Below are 22,698 nucleotides of genomic sequence, written 5' to 3' on the forward strand. Positions count from 1 at the left end.
CCTGCCTACCACAATATGCAGTGCTTGGGGTCTTACTGGGATCATCTGCATGCAAGGCAAGTCCTTCTGTTCTGCACTACTTCTCTGCCCTGTTTTAGAGGGGGTTGAAAAACTAGTACAGCAGGTAAGTCACCTTGCATGCAGCTGACCCAGTTTTCATACCAGGCACCCCGCAGGGGCCCATAAGTCCCTCTAGGAATAAGCTCAAAGTAGCCAGCCAGTGCAAGAACCAAAAGTAAATTTTAAAAGTTGTTGAAAATCAGCTGGGCCAGGCACATAATGTGATTTGGAGATGACCGCTGACTAGAGCTGTTACCAACTGGATTCCGCGGGATGTCAAAAGAACACCTGACCTCCCACCTATGAGATAGTCAGACTTCTTGTCAAGACTCTGAATGAACTGTTTGATGCTCTTCGTGTTCCTGGAGCGAGCAGACACCATTGGGCTACGCTAGCATGTGATAGGAATGAATGGAGATGTTACTGGTGCCCGCTCAAGCAAATCGATGAGCAATGGGATGACAAGTGATACAAGTGAAAATTATGTGGAAAATAAAAGATGCAACTATATGTGACTCAGGGGGCTGTGTCTTGTGTGGGGGGGATTCTGGCCTAACCTCCAGCACCAGTTGGCCAGGAACCACCTTTAGGTTTAACCCTAAAGTGCCAGCCACAGCTTCCGGGGGGACCTGGTGGTGGGTGGCACCACCCAGCCTGGCCAACTCTGTCCCCTGGAGATGTCAGGGCTCTCCACAGTCCAGCCTGTGTGCCCGCCACCCCCTCAGTCCCTGCCAGACCTTCCCCTTTGCTTTCATCTGCAGAGAGGGGCTTCCTGGGAGGGTGACTGGCGCACACTGTTGGACCAGCACCCATAGGGTCCCCAAAGCCCTGTCAGGAGTGACCCCTGAGCACTGCCAGGTATGGTCCAGAAGCCAAGCTGAAGTGGACAAGATGCTGGGCCTGAGCCCAGCCAGGTTCGGGTGTGGCCACGTTAGGGCTGTGTCAGGGGTACACGTGTCTGGGTCCCCAACCCCCAGCGGGGAGGGGAGGGGCATCCGGCTCACCCAGGGCCTGCCCTGCTCAGGTCGCCCCCACAGTGCCATCTGGGTCGGGCTACACCGCTCTACCCTTGTCTACACCCTCTGACTGGCCTCCTTTGTTCTAGGTGGTTCTCAAAGGCTCAAACCCACAGGAAAGCGAGTTCTTGGATTGATGTGAGCCAGCGCCAACATGGGTCCTCCCAGACACGGGCACCCTCCCCCCAACCCCCTCTGTGAGGGCAGGGCCCTAGTCAGCTGGAGACCGTGCCAGGGTGTCAGGGAAGGGGCCCCTGGGGACTAGGAATTGGGGGCTCTGGCCTGAGAGACCCTGTAGGGACATCCATGAGTGGCCCATGTTCAGGAGGGGTGTGGTGGGGAGGGAAGAGGGAGACAGAGGGGAGAGAAAGAGGGAGAGGGAGGGGGACAGGGGAAGGGAAAGAGGGGAGGGGAAGGAGGAGGAGGGAGGGGAGGGAGAAAAGGAAGGGAGGGGGAGGGGCAGCAGGGGAAGGTCCCTCTCCTGGTCCTGATCCAGGAATGCGTCTGTGCTAGGAGATGGTGTGTGAGGGGAGCGAGGAGCCCCTCTGGGTGCCAGCCATGCCCCATGGAGAGGCACCGCCTGTCTGCAGGGCCAGGGAGGGGGCAGGGTCCCACAGTGGGATCTCAGCGAGGCGAGGAGACATGGGGGCTGGCGGGGAGCAGGAGCACACCGGCTAAAGAGGACTCTAGAACATGTCACTGGGCGAAACGGGCAAGATGCGCCCTCTCCAAAGGGACTTCCACGCCAGGGGAGAGCCACCCCACCGGAGGGCGCGTCACCGAGACTAACGGAGCCCGGGAAGGGGAAGTACCGCAGACTCGCCCTAAAGACCTTTCACGGCCGCTCTCCCCCTGGGCTCACGTCTCTGGAACAGCCATGAAAGCATGAGTGAGACCAGTGGCTTTGCTGGGAGCTGGCTAATTCAGACCTGGGAGGCCCCTGAGCTCCGTGCCATGCCCTGCTGCCCTCTGCAGCCTTGCCCCCCCCCCCCCCCACGGCCCAGATGCCTCCTGGCAAGGCTGCAGGCGGGGAGAGGTCCCTGGGCCCGTGGGGACCAGCAGAGAGCCCCAAGTGCAGTCCCTGGATTCTCTCCTCCCCAGCAAACCAACTGTCCCACCTGGCCCCTTCGGGTCTCCAGACCACCAGTGGGTCCCCAGAATGCGGGACACAGACGTGAAAGGGCCGGGTCCTGCCCCGCTGCCCACTCCGAGCACTGCAGAGTGAGTCTTGGGAAGGGAACCTCCCAACTCCTTTCTGGAGGCCGCCCAGACTCGGGGGCCGTGCCACTGTGTCCCAGCCAGGACAGAGCGGTGGACCCCAGCTTCTCGTCCCCCCGGCACCTCCCGAGCCCCCTCCCCAGGCTTTGTTGGAAGAGAGCCGTGTCTCTGTGCTGTGAGTGTTGTTTATGCTGTCATAGCTAGATTTTTATTGGTTGTATTTTTGCTGCACTTGCTTGAAAAATAATTATTTTCAGAGAAAAGAAGAATTACATATCCAGTAAACTAAATAAGGCTCATGTTTATTAGGGACCTCTGACAGCTCTTCCCACGTGAAAAAAGATTTCCAAGCGGTGAATGGACAATTTATGTGCAAGTTTATTTATAAAGCAGACTTCAAGACATAACTCATCTTGGCCCCGCCAATAACAACTCATTCCATTTCTTTTGTGAAGCGTGTCCTCTGCCGGGCTCAGGGAGAGCAGGGCTGCCGGCTCGGGGCCGGGACCCGCGTCTCTGCTGTTCCCCAGGGCCTGAGGGGATGGTGCGCTTGGGGCTCCCCACCAGGAAAACAAGAATGTGACCACGTGCCAGAAGGTGCTCCCTGAAAGAGACATTTTGAAAGATGGTTTATGGTGTCACGTCCGTTGCTGCGCCGCCAGCATGTTCTGGCTCCGGCCTGGGGGCTGGACTTGAATTGCTGCTTCCACCGCCCTGGGCGCCCGGTACCTGCACTGCGCTATCCGGCCTGCAGGCGGCGCCCACGCCCCTCGGGCAGACAGCGGGGCTCACCCCGCCCTGCTGGACCTCAGAGCCCCCTCCGCTGGCTGCCCCCAGGAAACACCAGGCCCAGCCGCTGCCGCCTCTGGGCGGGAGGGAACAGCCGCGCCCTCAGGGCAGCACACTCACCTCCGGAGCCCGGGTCTGCCTCGGGGCCCCTGGGCAGCTGCGTGTTCTCAGCCTTGGACTCGCTCCGGCCTCCCTGGTAATTCAGACCCAGAAGCAAGTGCCAGCGGGGACTCGGGACGGCGGGTTCTCAGGGAGAGCCCCCGTACCCACCTACCCACACTCGCCTCGTGCTTCAGCCTGGCCGTGCCCCTCCCCTCGGGGGACATGGTGCCAGCCAGGTCTTCCCGCCCACAGAAGGGGCACAGGGACACACACATACATGTACACCACTCACACAAACACTCACATACTACACATACACATTACACATACCACACACATACACACATGCTATATACAACTTACATGCTACACATGACTCACATACATTACAATGCTCCTCTGCATGAATACACATGTACACACACTCACACAAGTACATGTATACCATACATGACACATACACTCACACGTTCATATGCATACACATACATGTACGCATACACATCACATGCACAAACTCACATACATGTACCACACAAAACACACCTGCACACAACTTACACTCATATATATATACTCACATACACATGCTCAGACACATAGCATACACAAACACACATGTACATATGCACATGCTCATGCACATACATATATGCACATGCTCACAATCATTCACACATGCACACACTCACACGTGCTCACATACACATGCTCACACATACATACTCACATGCTCATACTCACATACACATAATAGAAACATACATGAGCTCATACCCAGACACAGGTGCGCGCGCACACACACACACACACACACACACACACTCAGAGAGGAAGCCAACAGCTCTGGGGTCAAGCCCGGAGCCCGGGACAGCCCCTGGCCGAACACGCGGATCCCAGTCAGCAGAGGAACGGCCAGGCCGCGTCAGATCAGAGCCGCACACGTCCTGGCGCCCGGCTCCCGTCCTCGATCTGGCTTCTGGCACCTCCTCCCCGGTGGCCCCGCCTGGCCGTGGGCCCTGGTGCAGCCCCATGGGTGGGCGCCAGAGTGGGTGCAGGTGTGGGGGAGGGTCACGGCTGTTGAGAGCTGGAGAGGGTAGCGAGCTGTCTGCAAACCCGCCCAGGCACTGACCCTACAGGCCGCCCTGCCGTCCCACACTCTGCGACTGTCAGTTCTCCCCCCACCCCCCGCCCCGCCCCCGCCCCCGCCCCCGCCGCCCCCAGCCAAGCAAGGAAAGAGAAGAGGAGAGAGGGAAGCGGCTGCTCCTAAGGCAGGAAACGCCTGGCCCCTTGCGCCCCCCCTGCTGGGTCAGCCAGCCGCAGCCTCGCCTTGGGGGGCTCAGGGTCCGACGCCTCCTGACAGGTGAGCCGCAGCCTGGCAGCGCTGCTGGAGGGACCCCTGGGCCCCGAGACATTCCTCAGCGCTGTTCCTGCACGGGCCGCAGAGCCCATGAAGACACGGGCCCCTTGGTCGCGGCCCCAGGAGCCCCCCAGAACCCGCTGCAGCCACAGCGGGAGGGTGTGGCCAGCTCTGCCCTGGGCCCCGACACAGCGACAGTGGCTGCCGCAGTAGAGGGCAGGCAGGGGCACCTGGGGGTGGATTGGGGTCACACCCACTGGGTGAGCCGGGGACACGCCTGGCCGGGCTCGGGAGCCACATGCTGCTGGCATTGGGCCCGGGGCTCCCCCGAGTAATGCCGGGGCGCGAGCCACTCCCCCAGACCGTCGGGGACCCCCTGACCTGCACGTGGCTGAGAGCAGGACCCCCTCTTCAGCTGAAGCCTATTGGCAGGTAGAAGGTTCTGGAACTCCTGCTCAGCAGAGCGGGGGAAAGACAAGTGGCAAGTGACCCCTAGGCCACCTCCATGCTGGACGGGAAACCTGTGTGCTGAGGGGCGGCCGTCCACACCCCTCACAGGCCTGACAGGGTCGTGGAGGGTCTCCCGTGGGCAGGGGACACGGTGAGCGAGGGTGCGACAGTCAGGAAATACGGCCCTCGCCGGCAATCCATCCGCGGTGACTGATACAAGGGCTTTATAAAATCCCCTCAGAAGAAAAAGAAGGCGAATAGCAATATTTCTCTCAGGTGCCTCCTCGCTGTGAGAGCTGGTGTTCTTCCTTCTTCCCAATAAGTCTCCCCGTGTTTCCTGTCCCCGCGAGTCATTTATTATCCTTGTTATTTCCACCCCACATGCCACAGTGGCATCAGTCACATCCCACCTGCTAGGGGGCTTCTCCCGAACACGCCCCGTAATTCATGGGAAAATACATGCCGAGATAGATCCTCAGACATAACCAGTGTGACTTCACAGGCTTGCAAATAAAACAAATTTTAGGGTGAAATAAAGCATCATGAGTGCACATCAGCCTCTGCGCGTGAGAGTCGACAGCCGGAGACGGGCAGAGTCGCCTTCGAGTGAGACGCAGCGGCTGGTTGACAGGTGGGCGCCTGCCCCGGCCAGCTTCCGGCCCACGCTGGGTCCCTGGAGCCCGCCAGGAGTGACCCTGAGCACCCCTGGTGTGGCCCCCAAAAACACAAACCAAAGTCTGGGCAATACTCACTCTTCATGCGGGCGTGTCCGGGGTCTCACGAGGTTCCTGTGTGTCCGCCTTCAGCTACACCCTCGAGGACAGAAGCTGGCGGTGGCCGTCACATCTGGGCAGCGCTGGGCATAGCGAATGGGACAGGTCCTTCCAGAATGTTCCTGCTCCTGAGGAAGGAGCTAGGGGCAGCTGGGGACTCTGTACTTGGTCCATCCAAAGAGCTCACTCAGAACAGCGCACCCATGCCCTGGTGCCCGCGCCTGTTGCCCACGCCTGGTGCCCGTGCCTGGTGCCTGAGCCCTGGTGCCCGTGCCTGGTGCCCGTGCCTGGTGCCTGCGCCTGGTGCCCGCGCCTGGTGCCCACGCCTGGTGCCCGTGCCTGGTGCCTGAGCCCTGGTGCCCGTGCCTGGTGCCCACGCCCAACTTGCTGAGACGTGACTGAACGCTGAGAAGCAGCCAGCTCCCATTTTCTTTCTCTGTCCTTTGTGGCTTCACATTCCTGAGTGAAGAAAATTCTTGCGCCTGACAACCATCTATAACAAAAACAAGCCTGAGCTAGACGGAAGTCCTCAGAAATGCGGGCCTCAGCCCCGGCACACCCGACCCTGGCCCAGGGCCTCTTAAACTTTTCCTCTTGTGACTCAGTTGCGCCTGAGACATGTTTATGCCACCCCCGGTGTAGAGGGACACGTAGGGTAAGAAGCAACCCCCTGGCATTGGATCGTGAAGACGTGCATCTGGAACCCTCAGGACACGTGTGACCCCCCCCCGCCCCCACCCCCACCAGCTGCGCGGCCACAGTGAAGAGCATGTCTGGGAGGACCGGGCACCCCAGGGTGGCACTGGGCTGTGGCCCCTGCCAGCCTCACCTGCGCAGACCCCACGTGGCAGCTCAGCGGGCCTGCCTCCACTTGTCTTCTTAGGCCCGTCCTGGGTGCTGCCGGTGGGACACCCAGACCCTTGCCCCGGCCCTCCCTGGACACCAGGACCCCCAACGCACCTGTCCTGACCCATCCGTGCTGGACGCTGACACACCCAGACCCACCCAAGCCCCCACCACGGCCCCACCCTGCTGGACACTGGACATGGCAGAGACTGACCTCAGGGTCCAGTGGCGAGTCCTGGGTGTTTGGTCATCTGACTTTAGACCTCGGGCTGGGCGTGGGACATCAGGGCATTCTGTTTTTCTGTTGCTGAGTTACAGATACTGATTTAAAACAAAAAGATAATAAAGATGTTTTTGCTGTACCTCAGTGCTCGGTGCCCCACAAGCTTTCGCCCCCACTGGGTTCAGCCACGACCCTGAGCAGCCACGGCTGGCGAGGACCATCCTGCTCCCCCGTCGGTCAACTTCTTGACCAGACCATGAACACCAGGTCTGTGCTTGGCATTTTCACAGCATGGACGTGAAATCAGCGCACAGACGGGCAGGGGGCCGGCGGCCGGCGCCCCCTCGCACCCTGCAGACACCACCTGCCTTTCCAGCACAGTCACTGCTCCACTCTTTTCTCTTGTCAAACCTGGCGGTGCTCAGGGATCCCAGGGCTGGCGCTTGGGAGGCCATAAGCAGAGCGAAGAGCTGACGCGGCTGCCTGAGTGAGGCAGGTACCGTCCCCACTGTACTGCCTCTGGCCCTTTCCTCCTGTTTCCCACTGTTGTGTGATAGCACAGCGGTAGGGTGCTTGCCTGGCACGCGGCCAACCCGGGTTTGATTGCTCCGTCCCTCTTGGAGAGGCCGGCAAGCTACAGAGAGTATCCCGCCCGCAAGGCAGAGCCTGGCAAGCTCCCCGTGGCGTATTCAATATGCCAAACACAGTCACAACAAGTCTCACCCTGGAGACGTTACTGGTGCCCGCTCGAGCAAATGGATGAGCAACGGGACGACAGTGCTGCAGTGCTACAGTTCTTACAGGGGTGCACAGGGTCGTACGATACCGGGGACTGAGCCCAGGGGCCGCCCATATTTCTCTGGGTCTCAGTTCTCCCTCTGCACACCCCCAGCCTGAGGTCTAAAGTCAAGCTGCAAGCAAAGATTTCTTCGCTACCTGTGCTTGGCTGAGACATCCAAAGAACTCTAGAGGTGCTCCAGGCCGGTGCTCCCCACAGTCTCTGCCATGTGGTGACGGGAACCAGCATCTTGGGACCGAGCCCCACAGAGGATTAACCTGCTGAAAAACCCTGTTCCATGGGTCCCTGTGACTGAAATCTCCAGGCTTTTTAAAACAAAATTTTAAATTATGTTTATTATTTTGCTTTTTGGATCACACCCAGCAAATCTCAGGGGTTATTCCTGGCTCTGTGCTCAGAAATTACTCCTGGCAGTGCTTGGGGACCATATGGGATGCCAGGGATGGAACCCGAGTTGTTCACATGCAAGGCAAAAAGCCCTACTCGCTGACCTATCACTCCATTCCCAATCTCCAGGAGTTTGTGGAGTCAGATAGGCTACTTCCCCCCATTTGCCTGTACTTCTGGAAGCCCTGGCAGTCAAGTGTACACCCTAAAGCTGCTGCCCAGTTAAAAATTTTAACTCCAACTGTGTCTCCCTGTCAGACGTTCTGGACTTCCTGGAGCACTTGGCCACATTTGTGGCCAGGCAACATTTCTAAACTCTACGACACTGACAATCCAGTACTGGCACACCAGACTGGATGGGATGTAACTGAGAAGCCAACCAATCACGGAAGAATTAACTTGTAACAACATCTTAGTATTCCCTCAGACAAGACTTAATGTCTCCAAGTGAGATACAACCATTTTCACTAAATTTCTTCTAAGGAAATATTTCTTTGATCATTCTGTTAGCGACTTAGCAGTAACAAGCAATATAAAAATAAAGTACTCTGGGCCTGCTACCGGGGCAGGCTTGAGGAGTGGCCGGGAAAATGGGGACAATAGTGGAGGGCCGGTGCCAGTGGTGGTGGGACTTGTATCACTTGTCGCTTGTCGTGATACAAGCGTTGGTGGTGGGACTGGGGTTGGAATATTGAATGCCTGTAACAAATCATCATGAGCAACTTTGCAAACCACAGTGTTTAATAAAGCGTGTGTGAAACAAAGCCGGCCGCAGACCTTAGACAACCCCCCTCTCCCAAACCAGAGGGAAGGACACCCGGACTACAACTCCCAGAGACCTCTCGGCCGCGCGACGCTCATTGGCCCCCTGAGCCACCTATCACCGTGGGAGGAGGCGCGGACCAGTCAGAAGCGGGAGGAGGCGGGCGCAAGCCCCAGGCCCCGGGCCGTCGGCGGGAGCCGGGCAGGTGCTCGGGGCGCGGCCTCCGAAGTGGTCCGAGGCGGTGGCCGGACAGTCCCTCCTCGTCGCTGCGGACTCTGGTCTCGGCTGTCCCCCCCCTCGCCCCGGCCCTCACCCGCTCGCTCGGCCACGTGGCGGCTGGCCCCGGCCGATGGACACCTTGGCGCCGGGCCCCTGGCGAAGGCGGCGGCCGGAGGAACTGCAGGCTCCGGGGGACGCGGTGAGCCCCCGGGGCCTGGGTGCCGGGGAGGGGAAGGACACGGCCAGGCGGGCGCGCCGGGCGCTCCCGGGACCCCCAGCTGCTTGCGCCCAGGGCCGTGTCTGGGTACACCTGGGCGGGGCCCGGACTCCCCGGTCTGACACACCTGCGCGTGGCCTGGACGCTCGGTCGGACGCGCCTGGGCGTGGTATGAGAGAGCCTGGTCTGACGCTCCTGGGCGTGGCCTTACTCTGGGGGCGTGGCCGTGGGTGGGGCCAGCTTGCCCTGCCGCGCCTGCGCGAGGCGCTCAGTCCAGCCGAGCCGGCGGGTGCGGGCGCAGCTTCCCTGGCTCGGCGCCGGGCCGAGGCCGGACGCTGACCCTCTGTCGTGGGCGCTGCTGCCCCTGAGTTCGCTGCCACGTGCAGGGCAGGGCCGGGCGGGTGCGCTGGGACTCAGAGCCGGGAGGGTGGTGGGAATGCGGGTGCGAGGCCAGGCGTGAGGGGAACCGGGTCCCCCTGCGGCGGAGGGCCCAGCCCTTGCCCCGGGCTGACCCCGGCTACCCCGGCGTTGGCCCGCGCTCCGCCTGGCCGCGCCCCCTGCCCCTCACGGTGCCCACTCCAGCACCCCGGGTGACCCCGCCACGCAGGCCGCGGGGGGCGGCGGGCGTCCAGGTGGGCAGTGGCGCCAGATGTGCGGCTGGTGATGCCAGTCCGGGTGTCTGCAGGCCCGGACCCCAGCTCGTGGCTCTGGACCCCCAGCCGGCGTCGGAGAGCAGCACTGGCCCGGTCCAGAAGGCGCTGAGCTGCGCTCTCTGCAGTGGCCAGTGCTGGGCCAGCCCAGGAGCTGGGCCAGGCGGCGGGGAAGGTGTGTCCGCTGTGCTGAAGCAGGAGGACGCGGGGGAGGAATCCAGGCATCTGCCTGGGCCTGGGCTGCCTCTGCCTGTGACACGCCAGAGGAGTGGCACGCCAGAGCATTCTCTCCAGTCCCATGGATTGGCACCTCTGACTCAGCATTCTCTCCCCGTCCCATGGATTGGCGCCTCTGACTCAGCATTCTCTCCCAGTCCCATGGATTGGCGCCTCTGACTCAGCATTCTCTCCCGGTCCCTTTGGCATCTGTGACTCAGCCCGCCTCCCCAGGTGCTGTGGATCGGTTTCTGTAGCCCTGGGCTTGGTCCAGCGGCCATCCTTCCCTTCCCGCCTCTGTCTGTGTGGGTACCGTGGCTCTTTTACTTCTGGTTTTGATCGAAACTTCCCGTGTTTCCGGTGGGGAGATGTGCTGTAGAACAGCTATTTCCCCTAACGTTCTCTTTCTGCAGATTTAGCTCAAAATGCTTTATAATTTTTCATTTGATTTCCTTTTTGATTGAGTCATTATTCAGCAGTGGCTTATTTCTCAGCTAGTTGAGGATTTCCGAGATTTTTCTGCGCCTGCTCTCTGACTCACTGTGATTGGAGACTATAGCGTGACTCCGTTGACGTTCACTAAAGCTTCCTTGGCTTTCCCTTTCCTATGCCAGTGTCCTGACGCCTCTCACTGCGCTGGTGACCGTCGTGTCCACGCCCTACTGGGGTCCGTCTGACGACATTGGGATGTGATGTGGCAGCTCCATGCCTGGCCATGTGCCATTGACGTGGGATGAGCCGCTGTGGCCCCCGGTGTGTGTCCACGTGGCTCCCCAGGGCCCCCCGCCCGCTTCTGTGCCCCTCCCCCCTGCAGCTGTCCTCCAGCTGTCCACCTCCCAGCTGGCCTTGCTCTTTGTTGCCTGCTGGTCAGTGTCTTGACATCGCTCATTCTGTCCTTTTCTGTTCTCTCCTCAGGATGCCACACTGCACACTGACGGGCGTGACAGCTCAGGGTCAGTGTGGGCTGGGGCCACTACTCAGGGTCATGCCCTTCACTGCGGGGTCATGGGCTCAGGGTCATGCCCTTCACTGTGGGGTCACGGACTCAGGGTCACGCCCTCCTCTGCAGGGTCATGGGCTCAGGGTCATGCCCTTCAATGTGGGGTCACAGACTCAGGGTCACGCCCTTCACTGCAGGGTCATGAGGGCTCAGGGTCATGCCCTTCACTGTGGGGTCACAGGCTCAGGGCCACACCCTCCACTGTGGGGTCACGGGCTCAGGGTCACGCCCTCCACTGCGGGGTCAGGGTCAGGTCGAGCACCTCCTGTGGGGCCAGGGTTAGGGTCACACAGCTCCCCTGCGGGGTCAGCGCTGTGGAGGGCTCTGAGGAGCCTCTGTCCCTCTGTGGCCTCCCATGCAGCCCTCGGCCCCTCCCTGGGCTGGTTCCTTTGCGCGTTCGTTGCCTGGTGCAGGATAGGGAGGGTGTTTCCTGTCCCAGACACCGAGCCGTGGTCTGTGCGTGTGCGTGTCATGGCGGGAGGGCTCCCCTCGGGCTCACTCAGGCCTGCAGTCCCCGGCCTCGGCCCCTCCTGCTCTGTCCACGTTCCCGAGCCCGCCGGGGTCTGCTTCTCTCCCTCTGCTGCTGCTTCTGGGCCTTTCCTCCTTCCTTTCGGCCGAGGCACGCTGAGGGGTGCAGTGCCCCCTCTGACTGCTCCACCGGCCCTGCCCCCCCCCCGCCTCTGCTCAGGACCCTCAGGCCCGAGGCCCGAGGTCTGTTCCCGTGTCGCGTCTGCGCGCTGCGCGAGTGAGCTCGCTGGCGTCCGTCCTTCTCCTGCGCGTTTCGCTCCCTGCCCCCGCACGCCCTCCCACGCACAGCAGGGGCAAGTCCACCTTTCTCAGAGCTGAGGCGTCTCCGCCGGTGCATAGATCCCGATTCTTTGTCCACTCCCGTCACTGGATGCTGCGAGGTCTCAGAGCTCGGCTGTGGGGCTCGTGCTGCCCGAGCACTGGGCACGTCCGTCTCCTCAGTCCTCTGCCGCGGGTGTGCGTGGAGGGGATGCTCAGACTCGGTGCTCAGGGCTCCCTCACCCGCCGCCCAGGGCATCAGGGATGACTCCAGGGTCAGGCCAGGGCCAGCCGCACACAGGCAGGGCCTCACTCCCGTGCTATTCCGCTAGCCCTGTGTTTTGTTTTGTTTTGTTTTTAATTTTTTAACTTTTATTGAATCACCGTGAGACAGTTACAAGCTTTCATGTTTGGGTTACAATCTCACAATGATCAAACACCCATCCCTCCACCAGTGCACACTCCCCACCACCAATATCCCCGGTATACCCCCCTTCCCACCCTCCCCCTGCCTCCATGGCAGACAATATTCCCCATACTCTCTCTCTGCTTTTGGGCATTATGACTTGCAACACAGACACTGAGAGGTCATCATGTTTGGTCCATTATCTACTTTCGGCATGCATCTCCCATCCCAACTGGTTCCTCCAGCCATCATTTTCTTAGTGATCCCTTCTCTATTCCATCTGCCTTCTCCCCTCCTTGCATGATGCAGTCTTCCAGCTATGGGGCAATCCCCCTGGCCCTTGTATCTATCTACTGTCGTTGGGTGTCAGCCTCATGTGTTGTTATTTTATACTCCACAAATGAGTGCAGTCCTCCTATGTCTGTCCCTCTCTTTCTGACTCATTTCACTTAGCATGATATTCTCTATGTTTATCCATTTATAAGCAAATTTCATGACTTCATCTCTCCTAACAGCTGCATAGTATTCCATTGTGTAGATGTACCAAAGTTTCTTTACCAGTCATCTATTCTAGGGCACTTGGGTTGTTTCCAGATTCCGGCTATTGTGAACAGTGCTTCAACAAATATATAGGTACAGATGTCATTTCTACTGTGCTTTTTTGCATCCTCAGGATATATTCCCAGAAGTGGCATTGTGGGGTCATATGGAAGCTCAATTTCTAGTTTTTGAAGGACTGTCCATATTGTTTTCCAGAAAGGCTGGACCAGTCGGCATTCCCACCAACAGTGAAGGAGCATCCCTTTCCCCCACATCCACGCCAGCACTGGTTGCTTTTGTTCTTTTGAGTGTGTGCCAGTCTCTGTGGTGTGAGATAATATCTCATTGTTGTTTTGATTCGCATCTCCCTGATGACTAGGGATGTGGAGCATTTTTTCATGTGCCTTTGGGCCATTTGTATTTCTTTTTTTTTTTTCTCAATTTCAGTGAGCTTTATTTTTTTTTATTTTATTTTTTTTAATTTTTTATTGAGTCACCATGTGGAAAGTTACAAAGTTTTCAGATTTAAATCTCAGTTATACAATGCTCGAATACCCATCCCTTCACCAGTGCTCATATTCTGTATTTCTTTTTTGAGGAAACTTCTGTTCATTTCTTCTCCCCGTTTTTTGATGGGGTTGGAGGTTTTTTTCTTATCCAATTCTACAAGTGTCTTGTATATCCTGGATATTAATCCCTCATCAGATGGGCATTGGGTAAATATTCTTTCCCATTCTGTGGGCTCTGTCTGTATTTTGGTCACTGTTTCTTTTGAAGTGCAGCAGCTTCTTAGCTTGGTGCAATCCTGTTTCTTTATTAGCCCTTTCGGACAGACACTGCAGGCCGTCTGGGATGCCCGTTTGCATCCCGAGAAATCTCCGGGCTGTTCTCAGAGAGTTTGAGCCACTTTACAGTCCCACCAGCGGGAGTGAGGAGGGAATGAGGCGTCTCCCAACGGTCCGAAGAAGGACGTTGACAGCTGCACAGCAGTAGCCGAGGCTGGACACCCACTGCGTTCCCAGAGCCGCGGAACAGAGACTCTCCAAGGAGGAGTGGGAAAGGCCGGGCTCTAGGGAGATGCACTGGGCTTCCCAGCCCCAGGCCCGTCACTCATCCTTCTCCAGCGCACGGAGTCGCTTGCTTGGGGACACAAAACAAGTGTCCGGGGAGTCTCGGTGCCTCTGGGCCACAGTGCTCTAGAGTAGACTCTTACCAAGAAAGGAAACTGAAGGAAATGCAGACGCTGGGAGACTGAGCAGCATACCGTGGGCAGCCCATGGGTCAAGAGGGAGCCGAGTGGAGATGGAGAGTTTCTGGAAACGGCCCTTCCCCCGCAGCCACGCCCTGGCCGCTTGCTTGCTGCCTGCCACTGGCCCCACTCTGAGAGATCTCTGAGGAGAGGCAGCTGGAAACACCGGGACGCCGGGGGTGGGGGGGGGGCAGCCACACCCTCTCCCCAGCTCCCCAGCTGCCGCCCGCCTGCGGCCTCCCGCCTGACTCCAGCGCCTCACCAAGACTCTCCGCAGACGCAGCTCCGCAGATGTGGAAGCTTCTGGACTGTGCAAACACATGCTGTGCGACACCCACATCCCACAGTGCTGGAGTTCTAGCGAGAGCCCCAGATCAGACGGGAGAGGAGCCGGAAGCCAGATACAGCGAGCCGGAGGGAGACGCGGGCGCGCGGCGGAAACAGCCTGGCCCGTCCTCAGAGACTAACCACCGACGGCGGGATGGGACAGTTTGGTCCGTCCTCAGAGACTGACCCCCGACGGCGGGACAGGATGGTTTTCGCAAGTTTCCTTTGACTGGAGTATTTCTATTTGCTCCTTTGGCCAGGTGGTCGTAACCAGCGACATGGGACGCATGCACGCGTGCCTGGTGCCTGCTAAGGGCAGGCGGTGGCTGGCCGGCTGGGAAAAGGGGCCGTGATGGAGGGAAGGTCACGCTGGTGTTGGAGCATCAAAAGCCCGAAACAGCTGCACGGTGAGCGGCTTTGCAAAGCCTGGTGTGTAAAGCAAGACAGACACTTCCTGGGAACAAAGGAGATGGAGCCACAGCACGGAAGGGCCACGGCAAGCAGCACGCAGGGAGTCCATGGCCCGGCTACCATGACAGACAGACAGACAGACAGACAGGCCAGCAGGCCTCTCAGACAGAGGTCAGCAGATGCGGCCGAGGCCGGGCGGAGGGAACTAACCCCCAGGGTGGGAATGCGTGGGGGCGGCCGGGGCCCAGAGCCAGCCCTGTGGGACCCTCGCTGCCCCCTCAGAGGTTTTCACGCAGAGCGAAGGGGTGAGAGCCATGGTAAGTGCGACCGGAAACGAGGGGGAGGTCTGGGCAGCTGGCCGAGGGTCTCGGAGGCCGCTCCGGGCAGCGCGACACCAGGGAAGGGGGAATGAAAGACGCAGGCGAGTGTGAGGGCAGTGCCGCGCTGGGAGAGGAGCAGCGAGGTGGCCAGTGTGAGCGACGCGATGGGCAGGAACCACGGCCCCAGAGACGAGCGTGGGCCCGGGCCGCGGCAGTCGGAGCCCGGCTGGGGCGTGTGGGCACGGCTCTTGGGAAGGTGGCTGCACGGTGCTGCCATGTTGGCGGGAGGCCGGCGGCATCGCCAACGCCAGCGTCTCCATGAAAACGGTTCCAAAGGGAAACAAGGGTCCGGGTCCCGGTGGGCAGACTCGCAACTGCGACCAAACCTTCAGAGATGATCCCGGAATGAAGGAATTCCCGGGGTGTCCGTGAGCCTGACGCAGACGGCCCCAAACGGGGGGCTGGTGCGGCAGGAAGTGGCTCCACGTGGGAGATCCAGCTTTGCCCTGCAGCACCACCACAGAGATCCCTGAGCACTCAGCCCGAGTAGGCCCTGAGCACTCCGCCTGGAGCACACCCTGAGCACCCAGTCTGGAGCACACCTTGAGCACTGAGTCTGGAGCACACCCTGAGCACCCAGTCTGGAGCACACCCTGAGCACCCAGTCTGGAGCACACCCTGAGCACTGAGTCTGGAGCAACCCTGAGCACCCAGTCTGGAGCACACCCTGAGCACCCAGTCTGGAGCACACCCTGAGCACCCAGTCTGGAGCACACCCTGAGCACCCAGTCTGGAGTACACCTTGAGCACTGCCAAGAGGTCCAGAAACAGACAGAGCCAGGTGTCTGTGGACTTGCTGTGTGGTGACCTCGCTGGCCCTGCCCTGTGTCCCCGTGTCCCTGCTGGCGGGGCCCCTTCCCCCGCCGAGCCCTGCGTGTCTGCAGCGGGCCAGTGGGCGTGTCCTCAGAGTCTGGGACATGTGAGGCTGTCACGTGTGCGGGGCCTGAGCCGTCGCTGGGCTGAGATGGACCCAGGTTCCAGCCCTGGTGGCACGTCGGGTGCTGGGAGCCGCGCCAGGGCCCTGGGCACAGACCCGGAGTGAAGCCCCGAGTGCGGCACGTAACCGAAGGCAGAAACAGGGTCGCGTCTGTCGTTCTCTTTGCCCTCCCGGGACAGCAGAGGCAGGTGCCGCTTCCCAGGGGTCTTGGGGCCCCTCCCGGGGGTGGGATCTCTGGCCCTCCAGCCTGTCCGACGGGAGCGTTCATGCTGCAGGAAGAATGTCACCCACCTAATTTGGCAGGACGCGGGATCTGCTGTTGCTTGTTACTCACTTTCATGAACAAAATTGACAGGTTTTGTGTGTTTTTCAGCAACATCAATAGTTTATTACGGAAGTTTATTACAATGTCAGTGGTTTGTTACAGTGTCAATGGTTTGTTACAATGTCAGTGGTTTGTTACAGTGTCAGTGGTTTATTACAATGTCAGTGGTTTGTTACAGTGTCAATGGTTTGTTACAGTGTCAATGGTTTGTTACAGTGTCAGTGGTTTGTTACAGTGTCAATGGTTTATTACAATGTCAGTGGTTTGTTACAGTGTCAATGGTTTGTTACAGTGTCAATGGTTTGTTACAGTGTCAGTGGTTTGTTACAGTGTCAATGGTTTGTTACAGTGTCAGTGGTTTGTTACAGTGTCAATGGTTTCTCACCAGTTTCTACCAGACTGGTTTAAAGTGCTGTGGAGCTAAGAGTAGACCACGGGGCAGTAGTAAGGCCAAGGGGAGTGGGGGTGGGAGGGTCGGCGTCTGCCGCTCTGAAGCCCCCCGAGTGGACGGCGCAGCCGCAGGCGCCCCGTGACGCCGTCTAACGCCCCGTTTCTCTGTTCCAGAAGCGGGCGTGCTGGCGGGCAGAGGTGGCCGAGCCCCGTGGGGGCCCGCAGGTGAAGGTGGTCAGTCCGCGTCCCGAGGACCGTGGCCCTCCCGACCCCGCGGGCCATGCTGCTGCCCGGGTACGTGTCTGCATCCCGGCCGCGGGGAGTGCATCTCAGCCTGTGCAGGGGAGGTGGCGAGGGTCGCTGTTCTGACGTGTGCGGCTGTGGTTTGTCAAACAGATGCCTCGGGATGGTGGAAGGAGCCTGGCCCAGCCTTGCCCACGATGCATTGCAGGGGCGTCTGTAAGTGCGGTGACGGGAAGGACAGACGAGGCCTGAAGTACTGGGCCCTTGAGCATCCAGGAGCAGCAGCGTCTCCGGGATGCAGGGAGGGGGCGCGGGAGGAGGCCGGTGCCAGGGCGGGGCGGCGGGGAGCGGGGCCCAGATCGGTGCCCCTCCCCCGGCACCGGACACCCCGGGGTCTGCGAGTACCGCAGCCCTTACACTCTCCATGACCCCGTGACGCGTGCACCGGCGAAGGGGTCGGCCCTCTCAGGATGGAATTCTCGCCTGACGGCCACGGCAAACCTAGATTGGGGCCAGAGCGAGTGGACAGCAGGGAGGGGGGTGCCTGCCTGCACGTCCCCGGCACCCTGTAAAGTCCCCTGAGCACCGCCAGTGACCCCTGGTGCAGAGCCAGGAGTCAGCCCTGGGCTTGGCCGGTGTGGCCTCAAAAAAACAAGCAAAATGCCTAAATTTACTTGAATTGTTTATATTTTCTCTAGAAAGCCTCAGACCCCTTCCGTTAAGTTAGTTTTAGGGAGTTTATACTCTTTGTTGCTACAGCAAACAGGTAGTATTTCATTACATGGGGTTTTTTCTTTAAATGTCACAGAAGCATCACATTCTCGGGGTGAATGAAAGTCTCTGTTTCAGCGTTTCCTGTAGCATGTTTCAGATGTGGAAGCGGTGGTTAGGCGAGCCGGACTCGTGTTCAATCTACATAGAAAGAGGGCGTGCTAGGGGTGTGTTGGTGTGCAGCAGTGTGCGGGTACATGTGTGTCTGATGCGTGTATAGAAGTGTGTGTGTGTGTGCAGGACTCTGCGGGAGTGTTTGTGAGTGTGTGTGTGTGTGTGTGTGTGCAGGAATGTATACGAGTTGGGGTGAATGCAGGAGTGCTTGCTGTGAGTGTGTGCAGGGGTATGGGGGTGGGAGTGTGTATACGTGAGTGTGTGATGTGTGTGGGAATGTCTGTGGGATGTGTGTGCAGGGGTATGGGGGGTGGGAGTGTGTATACGTGAGTGTGTGATGTGTGTGGGAATGTCTGTGGGATGTGTGTGCAGGGGTGTGGGGGGTGGTGTGTGGTGCGTGTGGGGGGTGTGGTGTGGGTGTCCCTGGGACTGCCTGGCTGAGACTCAGAGATGTGCATGGCCTGGTCTTCCGGAGCAGCATGTGAGTGGGTGTGTCACGGAGACGCTGCCCCACACTCCGCAGACCACTGTGCCCCCGACTCGATGTGTGCCCTACTCGGTGTGTGCCTCTGAGTCTGTGTGCCCTTGGCCCTCTGTGTGCCCTGACTCTGTGCACCCCTGCCCTGCGGTGGCCGCCTCCCTCCAAAGACGCTGCTTTGGGATCCAGGTCACCAGAGTTGAGTGTGGCAGGAAGAGCAAACCTGTTTCCAGAAATGCAGAGTGCCAGGGAGGGCTTAGCCAGAGGCAGGGGCAAGCCTAGATTTCCGAAGGCTTCATTAGCCGAAGCCCCGGGGCTGGCCCTCCCCCCTGCCCCCCCAGAAGGTGAGGGAGCCGGTGAGGAGTCCTCAGCCCGGGCTGTGCTTGCCGGTGCTCTCGGTTCCGCACTCACTCGTGTGCTCACACACGTGTCCCTGCGCTTATGCTGCTCTGGCTCTTGTAAGGCTCCATGCATTGGCAGATTCCTGACAGGAGGGTTATGTGGATGTGCACATGTGTGTGCATGTGTGTGCATGTGTGCATGTGTGCGTGCATGCCTAGGTGCACATGTGTACACGTGTGTGCACGTGCATGTCTAACTGCCTGTATATGTGTGTATGGGCGTGTTTGCATGTATGTGTGTACACATGCGTCTGTGTGCATGAGTGCATGTATGTATGCATGTGCATGTGTGTGTAAGTGCATGTGTACATAAGTGTGTGTGTGTGTTTGCATGCATGTGTGCCCGAGCATTTACATTCGCCTGTGTGTGAACCGAGGGGGCAGGCAAGGCCAGAGCGGTCAGGGGGCAGGGGAGGGAGGGCCTGGCCTGGGATGTGGCTGGACCCATGTGCCCCGTTAGCAGGGAGCAGCCTGGCGCCGTCACACTCAGCTTCTGCGGTGCCGCTGTGTGTCTGAGGGGACCTGCAGCGGTTCGTCTTCTCAGACCCGGTGCCCGCTGTGTGTGCCTCTTCTGGCCCGCAGTGGCACAGCCAAAACCAAGGCACAAAGGCGGGACCACAGGCAGGGCAGCGGGGCGGGCTCCATGTTCCTGCTGTTAGTCAGCCCTTCTGTCTGGGACAGACTCACAGCCCTGGGGCCCCGGAAGAATCCATGGATTCTCGCCGAGGGCTGAAAGGCACCAGCTGAGCAGATCGTTACTGAAGTGTCCATGCAGCACACGGCCCGCGCCTGTCTGCTGTGTAGACACCAGTACCCACCTCCCCGCCCCTCCCAGGTCCAGAAGCAACAAACTGGCTGAGTGCTTCTGGCGCAGGAGCCCTGTAAGTGCTCTTGGACCTCCCTCTTGGGCAGAATCTCCCTCTTGGGCAGAATCGATCTCCCTCAGGGCAGGATCCCTCTCAGGTCAGTATCTCGCTCTCAGACCAGGATCTCCCTCTCAGTAATGATCCCTCTAAGGTCGGGATCCCTCTCAGGGCAGCATCTCCCTCAGGTCAGGATCTCCCTCAGGTCAGGATTTCTCTCATGTCAAGATCCCTCTCAGGGCAGGATCTCTCTCAGCAGGATCCCTCTCAGACCAGGATCTCCCTCTAAGGTAACGATCCCTCTAAGGTCAGGATCTCCCTCAGGTCAGGATCTCCCTCAGGTCAGGATCCCTCTCAGGTCAGGATCTCCCTCAGGTCAGGATCCCTCTCAGGTCAGGATCTCCCTCAGGTCAGGATCCCTCTCAGGTCAGGATCCCTCTCAGGTCAGGATCCCTCTCAGGTCAGGATCTCCCTCAGGTCAGGATCTCCCTCAGCTCAGGATTTCTCTCATGTCAGGATCCCTCTCAGGGCAGGATCTCTCTCAGCAGGATCCCTCTCAGGACAGGATCCCTCTCAGGTCTGCAGTTTCCGTGTCAGTTTGGCTGCTGTACTGCCAGCCATGTTTCATCTGGAACGTGGAAGCCCGGAAAGTTCTTTCATTTGAAATCATGACTTGTTTAGATTATTTCTAGGGCTCGAAGGGACAGGGCTTCCAGCTAACTAGAAAGGCAAAATAAAAGCTGTTTGTCAGGCCCTGCGCTGCTGACTCCGCCGGGCTGGCCGACTCTCCACGTCCTGGAAAATGCTGCTTAGATTCCCGCGGGCAGCTGCAGGAACCGTCAGCTATGGGCCTGCAGACAGGCGGGGCGCCCACCTGCACCCACACTGGTCCTCGTGGGCTCAGCTCCCCGAGGGGCCGGGCGGGGCCAGACGTGTGTCCAGAGCTGAGGTGATCTGCTAGTGGAGAGGGACGGGCGGGGTGTGGACACGCGCAGGGAACCACGGCACTGCCACATCCCGGGCCCCACGGACGCGGCTCAAGTGGCTGAGCTCATGCCACGTCCCTGGCACAGACCCCCACCCACCCTGCCAGCACTGCCTGCCGTGGGCTGCAGAACTTTCCAGAAAGTATTTAAATGAGTGAAGAATAGAGGCAGGGTGAGAAGAGAGCGGTCGGGAGGACGGCAGGCCGAGGGCTCGTGACAGAGTGCAGGGTCACGGAGGAAGTGCAGGGACGGCATTCGCAGAGAACAGGGTAGCAGGTGTCAGACTAGCGGGTGGGGGCTGACGGGCGCATGTGGGTGAGGCTGACGGGCACGTGTGTGTGAGGGCTGACGGGCGCCTGTGTGTGAGGGCTGACGGGCGCCTGTGGGTGAGGGCTGACGGGCGCGTGTGGGTGAGGGCTGACGGGTGCGTGTGGGTGAGGGCCGACGGGCGCCCGTGGGTAAGGGCTGGCGGGAGTCGCCTGTCTGCCAGGCAGCGGTCAGTTTTGCTGGCAGCCGCCCTGCAGAGATGGACAGTCGTGTGAGGGTGAGAGACAGGACCTGCCGTGGACGCGTGGCTGGGCGACGTCGGCTCAGGGTGGGAGTGTCCGTCAGGGTGGTCTGTCCCTGGGTCCCTGGGAGTGTCCCTGCTCGGTGCGGGGTCAGGCCCCGTCTGTGACGTGCGTCTCTTGTTGCAGGGCCACTTCAGCCACACCTCGGCACAGTAGGGGCCACCTAGGACCAGGCAGAGCACTGTGGGCTGGAGCCTGCTGGACGTAGCGATCCTGGACCTGGGTGCCCCTGGGGCCATGGCCAAAGACCCTCCACGCTGTGGCCTCGGACAGCGCCGCGCATCGAGAAGCCGGAGCCCCTCAGAGCCACCCTGCGCTCCAGCCCCACGGAACCTTCCAGATGTGGCCTTGATCTCCCTGTGGCCCGGCTGGGACCGGCATCCTGCTCCCTTTTCTAATTAAAAGTCCTATTTTTATACCCCAGGGCTCTGGGCCTCACCGCGCCTGCCTGGCCGGCCACGCCAGCGGGCGCCGCCGACAGGACACGGAGCTTCTCTGGGCCTCACGGGGCCTCCCCACACGGCACCACACCTGCCAGGCTCGCTCGCAGCAGGCCTCGTGCACGCGTGTTTGCACACATGGCTGTTCTGCACACACAGGCGTATTCTCCGTACATGGATGTGTTCCTTGTCGGCGGCATGTTCCCCGTGCGCCAACACAAGGGCATGTTCTGCTCAGGCGTGTTGCGGACGTCATGTCTGGTCTCGTACCACCCAGGATGCTCCCTAGCACCTCACCCTGTGGGGCCGAGACTCCGGTGGCAGAGCGTGTCCCTGGGGGGTGGCTCCGTGGGAGACCGTCCGCCTGGGGAAGTGGCTCCAGGGCAGACCCTTTCCCTGAGGACGAGGCTCTGGGAGCACATGTGTTCCGGGACGTGGCCCCGTGTAGAACGTTTGCCGGGGCACGTGGCTCCGTGGCAGAAGGCGTGTTTGGCCCGTGCAAGGTGCTGAGTTTCCTGGGTCCCGGTGGGCAGCCCCGCGTTACCCGGCACAGCCGCCACCACTAAGATCAGTAGCCGGAATAAAACGGATCGTTTAAGCTTGACTAAAGAAACAGTTTAGTTGTAGGTACCAGAAGCGAAACGCAAAGGTCACCTGTTGCTCCGTTCCTCAGAGTGTTGCTTCCCAGGGCCGCGAACACGCGCAGAGTGAGCACCAGCTCCGCCCCGAGGCGGGCATTTCCACGGGTGTCCCTGTAGGCCGTCTCCTGCCACACGCACCCAAGCACACCGGGACGCTAACAGCCTGTATGTCTCCCCTCGCTGGGGACGGAGCTTCGTGTCCCCCAGGGGATGCACCGGGTGCCCTGGCCCTGAGGTGCCACGTGAGGGTCTCGTCTCGGGGTCCCCTGGCTGAGCCGCAGGCCTGGCTGTCTGCCCCATGGACAGTGGCCTCAGGCGCCGCCTCAGTGCCCAGGGAGCTGCTGGCAGTGCGG

The 22,698-nt window shown here is 59.9% G+C and overlaps 1 protein-coding gene and 1 long non-coding RNA gene across 2 annotated transcripts; one reads left to right on the forward strand and one right to left on the reverse strand.

Annotated features, from left to right (window-relative positions):
- Positions 1-2,670: 2,670 nt before the first annotated feature.
- Positions 2,671-6,930, reverse strand: LOC129399411 (uncharacterized). Its single transcript, XR_008627066.1, has 3 exons — positions 6,829-6,930; positions 5,748-6,261; positions 2,671-3,276 (listed from the first exon to the last, which is right to left on the reverse strand). It is a non-coding gene; the product is annotated as an uncharacterized LOC129399411 (long non-coding RNA).
- Positions 6,931-8,928: 1,998 nt separating this feature from the next.
- C11H10orf143 (chromosome 11 C10orf143 homolog) lies at positions 8,929-21,682 on the forward strand. The gene is made up of 4 exons (XM_055119616.1): positions 8,929-9,204; positions 17,014-17,133; positions 17,236-17,298; positions 21,391-21,682. Exons 1-4 carry the CDS (start codon positions 9,136-9,138, stop codon positions 21,418-21,420), a joined length of 282 nt encoding a protein of 93 aa, XP_054975591.1. The 5' UTR covers positions 8,929-9,135; the 3' UTR covers positions 21,421-21,682.
- The last annotated feature ends 1,016 nt before the right edge of the window (positions 21,683-22,698 follow it).

The sequence above is a fragment of the Sorex araneus genome, chromosome 11, assembly GCF_027595985.1.
Source record: "Sorex araneus isolate mSorAra2 chromosome 11, mSorAra2.pri, whole genome shotgun sequence".
NCBI lineage: Eukaryota > Metazoa > Chordata > Mammalia > Eulipotyphla > Soricidae > Sorex > Sorex araneus.

What these genes read in the sequence shown, in the direction of transcription:
- C11H10orf143 (XM_055119616.1), top strand. Translation starts at nt 9,136, where the DNA reads ATGGACACCTTGGCGCCGGGCCCCTGGCGAAGGCGGCGGCCGGAGGAA. An exon ending in TGCAGGCTCCGGGGGACGCG is followed by an intron (nt 9,205 to 17,013) that starts GTGAGCCCCCGG and finishes TCTCTGTTCCAG; the next exon opens with AAGCGGGCGTGCTGGCGGGC. An exon ending in GATGCATTGCAGGGGCGTCT is followed by an intron (nt 17,299 to 21,390) that starts GTAAGTGCGGTG and finishes CTCTTGTTGCAG; the next exon opens with GGCCACTTCAGCCACACCTC.